The sequence below is a fragment of the Mesoplodon bidens genome (assembly GCF_964165515.1).
Source record: "Mesoplodon bidens genome assembly, chromosome: 15".
Lineage (NCBI taxonomy): Eukaryota > Metazoa > Chordata > Mammalia > Artiodactyla > Ziphiidae > Mesoplodon > Mesoplodon bidens.
The window spans coordinates 44,571,777-44,582,338 of record NC_138171.1 but is presented as its reverse complement, the minus strand read 5'-3'; the positions used below and the strand labels follow the sequence as shown (position 1 = coordinate 44,582,338).

Genomic DNA, 10,562 nt, shown 5'->3' with positions numbered 1-10,562 from the left:
CCCGCTACGCCCGCCGCTTATTCCCGCTGGGAAAGAGAAGACTTGCGTGGCCTCAGGGAAATTCAGTTTTTATTGAAGTCGCAGTTTGGGTGAAGTGGGGCGCGGGTGGGAGAGTTAGGGGCTGGGAGAGTTAGGGGATGGGAGGGAAGCTCTGGCTCTCTAGGTGAGCCGAGGCGGATTGGGGCGGAGTCAAGGCGGGGTCGGGGCGGAGCCAAAGGCGGGGCTACACACTCCAGGATTGGGAGAGCCTGCTAGCCCGCTAACCCCTTGCAAGGGCGGGCCTTACAGGCTGGGGCTCCGGGATTAAGCGCCGGGCAGCCTGGGGCTCGAGGATTGGACAAGAGACCAACTGAAGGCAAAGGCGAGGTAAAGTAGGGTCCGGGCGGGGGTCTCAGAGAGCGTCCGACTGCTCGCCCTGAGCCTGGCTCTGCTGCATCTGGGCCTGCATCTTCTCCAGCATCTCTTGCATGCGGCGCAGCTGTGCGGGGCAAGATTGCAGGCGGTGGGACTGGGCAAGGCCAGAAAGGGACTTCGAAGAGGATTTGGAGCCTTGATCTGGGAGAAAGAGAGGTGCTTGCTCACCTCTTCGTCTTTCTCGCGGATCAACTTCTCCGTGTCGGCCAGAGGCAGCATGGGCAGCGGGATCTCTGTGGCGCTCTGGCGAGAGAGCTTGCTAGGGGGTGGGGGGAAGGGACAGGAATCAAAGTCGAGAACCGTGGTTGTGAGTCACTGCCGCGAGGCAGGGCCTGGGGTTTGGCGGGACCATGTCCTTCAGGTTAGGGCCATAAGCAAAGTGGGTGGGGAAAGAAAGGCTCCGGGAGAGAGGTCTAGAAGGTGAAGGCCGGAGTCATGGATGGTGAGCGCGGAACCTTGGAAGCACCTAGGAATCAGCTCTGGCTCTCACCTACGGCTGGCTCGATCACGCGCCCCAGGCCGGGCCAGGCTCTGTAGGCAGCGCGCCCGGTAGCCCTCGTAGAGCAGATCATGCGTCACCTCCTTCAGGTCCTGCAGGTGTGTCTGCACTAGCATCCGTCGCAGGTTCAGGAAATCGCAGTGATGTGGGTTCTCCACTGGGGGGCGGACCGGCAAGAGTCGGGGAGCTTGGGTCGGTTCTGCTGCCCAAGGACCCCTCTTTTGACTTTTAGGACCCCCGGGACCATAACTCTCCCCAACTTCACCTGTTGGGTGCGGTTGACTCGGAGACGTCCTGGGCTCCCTGCTGGCCTCACAATGCGTTCCTGGCCTTACTCACCCTCCACGGTGCCCCAGGAGTAGCGGCGTCCCCTCACTGGTCGGGTCCCGCCGTCCCTCACTACTTCGCAGGAACCGACGACGGCAAAAGGGATGCTTTCCTAGAGGGCAGGAGTCAGTGATCACTGTTGGCCCCCTTTGGGCAGAAACCTCTTTCTCAGCTCCCACCTCCACATCCGCCTCCCCTGGCTTCTCTGCCCCTTCCTCCTTTGCCTCTGCACCTTCATCTCCGCATCCTGCCTCTTGAAGTCTTCATCCTCATCAGAGTCACAATCAGGGAACTGGTAGATATTGATCTCCTCCTCCTGCAACTGTTCCCGGATCTTGGAGGAGACAGATGCAGAGATGGTGAGAAACACAGAGACTGTGAACCACAGACATTGCATGACCAGAGACAGTGAGATATAGATGCAGACACGGGGTGGAAGAGAGAGAGGAAGACGTGAAAGACAGAGATGGTGAAAGATGGACATACGGGATGACTGAAAACAAAATCTCAGACGAGAGACAGAGACGTAGATGGTGAAAAACTGAGACAGTTACCCTAATGGGAAGACTGATGCCTGGGAAGTTTTGAAGATGAGCAGACACCAAAAGACCAGGAGAGAGAGGCATAAGCGGAAACAGTGGGAAAGGGCTCTGAAGACACAGGGAGGTGGGAAGGTGGGGGTGGGGGCAGTCAGCATCCTGGGGCCAGAAGGATAATATTAGTCATTATGTCTACACCCCTGGCCTCAGACAGGTCTTAGCCAAGCATCCAGCCCAGGGATTCTATTCCGAACCTCCAGAGACATGGCTTCCTTAGGCAGCTTATGACCCACCTTCCTCAGAAACTTTCTTCCAGTCTAGCCTGACACATCATGCTCCAAAAGGGCTACCCCAAGATCAAAGGAGTCAAAGCTGAGTTCGATTTTGATCATGACTTTTGGCTTCATGTGAGGCCAAATGTCAGAGGCCACCGCACACACCTTCTGCTTGAGGGCCTGTGTTTCCTTAGGCATCAGGGCATCTGCTTTGCCAATGACTGGGATGATGTTGACCTTCTCATGCACCGCCCGGAGGAAGGCCACATCTAGGGGCCGGAGCCTGCACCCAGGGATGGGTCAGGGCTCAGTTTCAGGGCACAGAGACACTCCCCCTCCAGCCCTCCCCAAATGTCCCAACTCCCCAGGGTGCCCCTCGGACCCCCGGCCAAAGGGTGAGATGAAGTAGAGGCAGCAGTGGACACGGGAATCCTGGATGTTCTTCCTGTTCAGGCCACTCTCATCCCGAAGATACTGGTCAAATTGCTCCTCAATGAAGCGCACCACGGGCAGCCAGCTGGGGTGTGGGGAGACAGCGGAAAGTCAGAGAACAGGGACCACAGCAAGGGAAGGGGACAAGGCTAGCCAGGACTGTGGGTGTGGGAAGTAGTTTCTTTGGCTCCAACCAAAGACATAAGAGGAAACTGGCAGGTGAGATGTCGGGAAGCACAGGGCACTTTGGGCCACAAGGCCACCAGAAACAGGCCCCACCTTTGGCGGGGGTGGGGGGGTAGGGCAGGGCAGACCAGCCCAGAATCTGACCCCTCAGTCTCCACAGAGTAGCCACATTGGGAAGCTGAGCCCCAGGTCCTCCCCCATTCCTCACCAGTCTGAACAGTCCACTGAGTCCCCAAAGCCAGGTGTGTCCACCAGGGTCAGCTTCACCTTAATACCCCCCTCCTCGATCTCCACGCCCCGGCGCTCGATGGTCAGTGTTTGTGTCAAGCGAGCTATGAGGATGGGGAGAGGTCAGGGAGCTGGGTAGGGGCCTGAGGCAGGACTGATTTCCTTTCTCAGACTCACAGTTGCCTCCACCCATTTTTCAGGGGAGGAGAGTGAGTCTCGGAGAAAAGCAGTGAGCTGCCTGAGTCCCCCAGAATGTCATGGGAAACCCAGATGGAAAGGAAGAGAGTGCAGTCTAGGGACATGGGAGGAGGGGGTCAGAGTGCCTGGAGAGCACGGTGGGGAGGGGGTCTTACCCCTGGCCTCTGGGACTTGCCGATCCTCATAGAGGTTGGTGAGAAATAGGCTGTTGATGAGGGTAGATTTTCCCAGGCCTGACTCCCCTGTGGACAAGACAGGCCCAACTGGTCAGGTGAGGCGACAGCCAAGGTCTCTTGAGGACCCCTTGCCAGGCCCCTCTCCAAAACCCCCAGACCTGCCACCATGAGTGTGAAGTCAAACCCCTTCTTGACAGACTTGCGATGCAGCTGGTTGGGGAGGGCGGCGAAACCCACATACTCCTTGTCCTGTTGGCAGGGGGTGGACAATATGAGGCTGCTGGGGGCAGCAGGCAGGGCCCCCAGGATAACCTGATCTCAGAGGCTAGGAGAAGTCAACCTATTGTGGGTTGACCTGGCTAACCTGGGGGTTGGGTACTGGGGGCAGAGATGCCTAGATTCCTGGGCATAAAGACTCACCATGGCCCCGATAGCTGTCGCTGCACCTGCTGTCTCTCCCCACTTCCTCTGGTGGGGCAGGAAGTTGAGGGCGGCAAACAAGGGGGCGGGCAATGTAGGAAGCTGAGATGCTCAAACTGGCCCAGAGAGGTGGGAAAAGCCGAGACCAAGAACAGCTGTGGTCCTCAATTCCTGGATACCTTTGCCCATAACCCCAATAGGAAGCTTCAACCCCTCTGTTCTCTGTACACCTTTATTCCAAGCCCCATGTAACCCCATCACCCTGGTGGGAGGTAGGGTGTAAGCAGAGAGGAAGGAAGTGGGTTGGTCTCTCTAGCAAGTGAGATGAAGGCTTTGACAGAGGTGGTTAAAAAAAAAAGTTCCAAGGGTCTGAGTGGACCAAAAGCCATAACAAAGATTGAGGGTGGGAGGGGCAATCAATTTTCCTCGCCAGCTCTTGCACTGGATTCTTAAAAGGACTTCAGGTCTTTGGACACCACTTCCAGAGAGACTGTCCTTCAGAATCCTGGCCAAGGCACTCCCCTGCTTGAAACCCTTCATGGGCTTCCCAGTGATCTCAGAATCAATTCTGAGTCCTGACTTGGCAGCCAAAGCCTCCCCCATCTGACCTCATCACACCGTCTTTCACTCACCCTTAGTGAGTGCCCATATCCTAGGCTCTGTGTATATTGAACTTTACCTTCTTCTGCACCAGGTGAACTCCTCTTTATCCTTCTAGGGTTTGATTCAAAGGGCTCTTCTTCCTCGTCTATGAAACCTTCCCCACCCACCCCAGGCAGAGTCATTTTCCATCCTCTGGACTCCCCAGCACCTTTCACAGTCCCCTCCAATGCCCACCTTTGCTTATCTGGCTGTCTCTTCTACTCCCGGCTGAGTTTTCTGAGGACAGGGACCATGTCTTCTAATTTCTATATCCCTGGTGCCTTGCACAGGGCCTGGCACAAAGAAGGTGCCAATAAATAATATACTAGATAAATGAATGCATGAAAGAGTGAGTGATTGAAGTTAGTCCGGGACAAAGGCTGGCAGGCTGCAGAACTTGTAAAAGGAGCTTGGCTTTGGAGTCAGAAAGAACTTCCCAAACCTCAGCTCTCCCACTTACTGTGTGACCTTGGGCAAGTCATTTGCTCTCTCTGAACTCCATTTTTTTCATAGTAAGATGAAATACACACATTTATATTTTGTTATCAGGACTCAGAGTGGTTTCGGATGACATGGGCTTTGGAGTTAATCAGTTATGTATACAATATACTATATATATATATATATATATATATATATACACACACACACACACACACACACACACACACACACACACACACACACACATACCCTAGCTTTAGCATTTATGAACTGAGTGACCTCTCTGAACCTTTAAATCGAGTCCCCTTAGTATGACCTATAAGGCCTTGCTCAATCTGGATCCTGCCTATTGCTCCAACCCCATTTTCTTTCTCTATTCTTCATGGTTCTATTTATTATTTCCCATTTAGCCCCTGTTATGGACTGAATTGTGTCCCCCTACCCCCCACTTCATGTGTTGGAGCCCTAACCCCCAATGTGACTATATTTGGAGGTAAGACCTTTAAGGAGGAAATTAAGGTTAAATGAGGTCAGAAGGGTGGGGCCCTGATTCTATAGGTCTGGTGTCCTTATAAGAAGGGACACCAGCAACCTCTCTCTGCGCATGCACAAAGGAAAGGCCATGAGAGGACACAGTGAGAAGGTGGCTGTCTGCAACCCAAGAAAAGAGGCCACACCAGAAACCAACCCTGCTGGCATTTTGATCTTGGACTTCCAGTCTCCAGAACTATGAGAAAATAAACATCTTTTGATTAAGACTCCTAGTCTGCGGTGCTCTGTTATACCACCTCATAGCTCACTCATTTCCTCTCCTCAGCCTAAGGCAACCACTCTAATGTGCTTAATGTGTAATTTTTTAGTTTGTACACATTTTGAAAAATGTGCAGTGCATAGTACATGTTTACACAAATAGCTATATATGTATATATTAATATGTATTTGTTTGTTAATTTTTTTCAATCAGCGCTATCTTTTAAGATCCATCCATGCTACCACCTTTTCCTTACTTCAACCTCATTTCTAGTACTGCTCCTTTCATGTACCCTTGGAAAAATCACCTCTCTGGGCCTTACTTTCCTCATCTACCATATGGGATTGGACGCTCCCACCACACTGAATTCACAGAAGTTGTTCAAGTTTCATGATTATAAAGACATATAGTAATTAAGAGCCGTGTGACCTTGGGCATCTTTAACCTTTCAGTGACTTCGTTTCTGTATGTGTTAAATAATGCCATTAATAATTTCACTTCATCGGGACATGATGAGGATTATATATCTAACACATATAAAGTTCTTAGCAGTGCCTGGCATAAAAGATGAGCTCACACATAACGCTAGTTATTGCTATTACATGAGCTGAGGGGTGCAACAGTGCCACTCACTAGCTCCGATCTAGCGACTGCTCTTCTGGATTAGTTGCTGAGAATCCAGAGAGTGAATCAGCCAGGGTTGCCGCCCTCTGGGGAGACAGAGACAGCCACAAGCAAGTGTGACACACAGCACTGGTGCTAAAAATGTAGTGTAATGAGATAAACAGAGTACTTTGAGAAGCCAAGGGAAGGGATAATTATACCCTTCCCCCTGCACCACAACCCTTTCCCCTGCATTTCTCACGAGGCTGAGCAGCCCTACCATCCTAGTTAAAACTCTGAACTCCTCCCTCCTTTGCTCTCCACAAGTATATCCAATTGGTTACCAAGTCCTTTCTATCCATGAGAAAAATTGGCCCCTCCTCTCTACACCCTTCACCGTCTTGCCCCTGCACTGGATTCAGACTCTAATCAGCTCTTCCCTGAATTATTCAATAATATTTAAGAAATAACATGTACACAACTGTCAGAATGGCTATCATTCAAAAAGACCACAAATAACAAATGTTGGCAAGATGTGGAGAAAAGGGAACCCTTGTACACTGTTGGTGGGAATGTAAATTGGTGTAGCCAATGTGGAAAACAGTATGGAGGTTCTGCAAACAACTAAAAATAGAACTACCATATGATCCAGCAATAGCACTCCTGGGTAAATATCTGAAGAAAACGAAAACACTAATTCAAAAAGATACGTGCACCCCAATGTTCATAGCAGCAGTGTTTACAATAGCCAAGATATGGAAGCAACCTAAGTGTCCATCAACAGATGAATGGATAAAGAAGATGTGGTATTATATATACAAATATAAAATATATATACATATATATATATACATACACAAACACACACACGCAATGGAATACTACCTACTCAGCCATAAAAATGAATGAAATTTTGCCATTTGCAACAATATGGATGAACTTGGAGGGTATTATGTTTAGTGAAATAAGTCAGACAAAGACAAATACTATATATTATCGCTCATATATGGAATATAAAAAATTTTTAAAAACTATCGAATACAACAAAATAGAAACAGACTCACACATCTAGAGAATAAACTACTGAGGAGAGGGAAAGGAGAAGGGAAAGATAGGGCTGAGATATTAAGAGGTACAAACTAAAATAAAGCTACAAGGATATATTGTACAGCACAGGAAATACAGCCAATTTATAATAACTATAAATGCAGTATAATCTTTAAAAATTGTGAATCACTGGGACTTCCCTGGTGGTCCAGTGGTAAAGAATCCACTTTCCAATGCAGGGGATGTGGGTTTGATCCCTGGTCGGGGAGCTAAGATCTCACATGCCTCGGGGGAACTAAGCCCACACGCCACAACTATTGAGCACTCGTGCCTCAACGAGAGAGCCCGCGTGCCACAAACTACAGACCCCACGCGCTCTGGAGCCTGCGTGCCATAACTAGAGAGAGAAAACCTGCACGCCACAACTAGAGAGAAGGCTAAGGGCCACAAAGAGGAGACAGCACGCCACAATGAAAGATCCCACGTGTCTCAACGAAGATCCCATGTGCCACAACTAAGACCCGACGCAGCCAAACAGATAAGGAAAATAAATGAAATAAATGAAAATAATGAAATAAATGAAAATAAATGAAATAAATATTTACAAAAAAAATTGTGAATCACTATGTTGTACACCTGAAACTTACATAATATTGTAAATCAACTATACCTCAATTAAAAAAAAGAAAAAATGCCATTTATATTCATTTATTTACTGTATAACCAATACATATTCTCATGGAAAAATTAGCAAATGCAAATGGTTAGAAAATTTTACATCTAATATCATTCCATGATATATCCTCATTTTGATTTTCATCCTTCTAGATTTTCTCATATGCCTATACATATGAATAAATATATATTCACGAAACTAGGATCATAACATAACTTTGGAAACCTGTTTTTGTCACCTTATATGTTATGTCTATGATCATAAATACACATTTACATTATCATTTTTCTAGATGCTTAGTATTCAGGCTGATTCCCATTCTTCCCTGTGATAAACAACACTGAGCTGGGATGACTGTGTTTATGGTGCTATCATTGTGCACTTGTCCAACCATTTCCTCGGGCCTCATTTCTATAAGGGGAATTACTGAGTCAAAGGAAGTCACATATTTAAGGCATTTGTGCATACTAATAAATGCCCTCAGAAAAGGCTCTTGGCTTGGTTAAGTGCAGAGATGATATGAATTAGCAGTGACACAATATTCCATTTACATGCTTATTACCTCCAACAAATTATGCCCAATCATTCCTGTGATAAGGTTTGGGGCCTGTTTGTAGAAAGGAAGATCCCACCTTGAGTTTCCTATGGGGCAGTGAATGGTAGCCAGCAGTCTTCCCATTTAATAATCATCTGGATTAGTTCTTTTTCATCTCTCCATCATATCTTCATAGCTACCTATGGCCCTACCAGACATCCCTGGAAGGGTTTCTATGTCTTTAGACCTGAGTTCAGGTTCAGGCCCAATAACTCCAGGCTTTGTCTTCTCAAAGTCAGAGCTACCTCTCCAAGTGAGTCTGGCATGTGGGCTGGCCAGCCTTTGGGGGTTTCCTCCAAGAGGGGCTGGCTCTTTGCCATTTTGGTACCCTCTTACCTCTGTTTACCAGCACATGTGCCTGGCACATATTGGACCCCCGGGAAATGTTTGTGGAACAGATGATTAACTTACCATCTCATCTGCAGCTTCCACTACTTTCCTATTATGTAAAGTTTTGACACATTAAAACAGAACTATTATCTATCTTCCTCTTTGAGGATAGATCTTAATCATCTTTGGATCCCAAGCTTCTAGCACATAGTAGGTTTGCAATTAGTATGTGGGCCATTGTTCATTTCATTCCCTTTGCCTGGAGTTCTTCATTTCAGGCCCACTTCAGCCAGGCTCTGGACTTGGCTGAAATCTTACGTCCTGAAAGGATCAGCTCAAAAATGCCACCTTCTTCCTTGGTTACTTCAGCCCAAAGAGTAATAACTGATATTTTTTACTAATTACTTTACACCTCAACCATTCAAATTAAGTATTATCCCCATTTTACAGTTCAGGAAACAGAAGTAACGTCTCCACCCAAGGTTAAATGGGAGCAAATGACAAGGTCAGGAATCAAACTCTGCATGAATGAACTTAAAGACAGTGTCTACAGCCACTAAACTCTATAGGTCTCTCTCTCTCTGTACTACATCCCTATCACATCTTTGTTTATTAGCTTGGTATACAATCTGTCACATCATCTGTATGTCTCCATGTTCTACTGAGCAGAGAGAGCTCCCTGAGGGATTTCTTTGTATTTCCAGGGTCTAGACTTATGGTTGATGATCCATAAGTATGTGTTGATTGATTTGTGCTCCATGTTTATCCGTGTCTAACATTCATGTATACAAGGTACACAAAACCACAGATTCATTCCCACAAATGAGAACTCTTCCTACTATCTTGAATCGGTGAACGTAACTCTCTCACGCCCTTAGACTTATTTATCATGATTTGTGTGCTTGCCCCTTTAAACTGGTAGCACCCCAAGGACAACTCTTACACGTGTTTCATCTCTTTAATCAAACTCTTGACATATCACTGAGGTGCTAATAAATGTTAATTAATATACAAACCTTGGTTATCCCTCTCCATCATTAGATGGGCTGCAGACACAGGCACCCCACCCCTCCCCAAAGGCAACCTTGCCCAGAGTACAGATACTGGGGATCACACCCCTGGGACCACTGGAACACAGCCCCAGCCAGGGCCCCACCAAGCTGGGAAACGGGGTTTAATGTTTTAGCCTCTCCCTGGGCTCCCTTGGTAGGGTTGTAGACCTGTCCCTAGTCTCCCCATGGCCTCTTTCTTTGTGTCCCTGTCTCTCTTTGTCTCTGCCTGTTTCACTCTTCGTTCCTCTGCCTCTGTTTCTCTCCAGGTTCCCTGCCTTTTCTTGTAGTTCTTCCGACTTTGCTTCAACGACTTTATGTCTCTCTTATCTGTTTCTACACGTGTTTGTTTCTGGCGGCCAATCTTTTGCTCTTGTGTTTTTGGTTTGCTGCAGTCTCTGTCTCTCTGCCTTTGCATCCTCTCTGATTCAGGGCTCTTAGGTTACGACTCCGGATCCAGGTCTGTGTCCCTCGGCCTGACTCTCCTCAGCATTTATCTGGCGTCTGCCACTAGCTCCCGCTACTGCCTCGGTCTCCCCCAGCCCAGCCCCAGCCCCCACGCGCGGCCCTCTGCCTCGCCGACCGGTCCCGCTTTGTTTCCCGTTTCTCGGCGCCCCGCCCCCGCCCCATCTGGGGTCTCCGCCGCCCTCTGCCGCCCTTTGTCTGCCTTGGTCTTTCCCCCACCCCTTTCCCTGGGTCGGCCTTTGGATCTCTCTTTGTTTCTCTAGGCC

At 48.5% G+C, this 10,562-nt stretch overlaps 1 protein-coding gene across 1 annotated transcript; it reads right to left on the bottom strand.

Annotated features, from left to right (window-relative positions):
- Positions 1-52: 52 nt before the first annotated feature.
- Positions 53-4,882, bottom strand: SEPTIN1 (septin 1). Its single transcript, XM_081257617.1, has 11 exons — positions 3,695-4,882; positions 3,433-3,523; positions 3,254-3,340; positions 2,881-3,004; positions 2,437-2,571; positions 2,220-2,337; positions 1,473-1,574; positions 1,253-1,352; positions 905-1,070; positions 583-673; positions 53-478 (listed from the first exon to the last, which is right to left on the bottom strand). The coding sequence occupies exons 1-11, from the start codon at positions 3,695-3,697 to the stop codon at positions 392-394; spliced, it is 1,104 nt and encodes a 367-aa protein (XP_081113743.1). The 5' UTR covers positions 3,698-4,882; the 3' UTR covers positions 53-391.
- Positions 4,883-10,562: the final 5,680 nt, after the last annotated feature.

Bases quoted from the DNA above. Each gene is read 5' to 3' on its own strand.
- SEPTIN1 (XM_081257617.1), bottom strand. The intron at 1,575-2,219 runs GTGTGTGCGGTG...GTCTCCTCCAAG, and splicing joins CACAGGCCCTCAAGCAGAAG to ATCCGGGAACAGTTGCAGGA. The intron at 1,353-1,472 runs GTGCAGAGGCAA...CCTGCCCTCTAG, and splicing joins GGCAGGATGCGGAGATGAAG to GAAAGCATCCCTTTTGCCGT.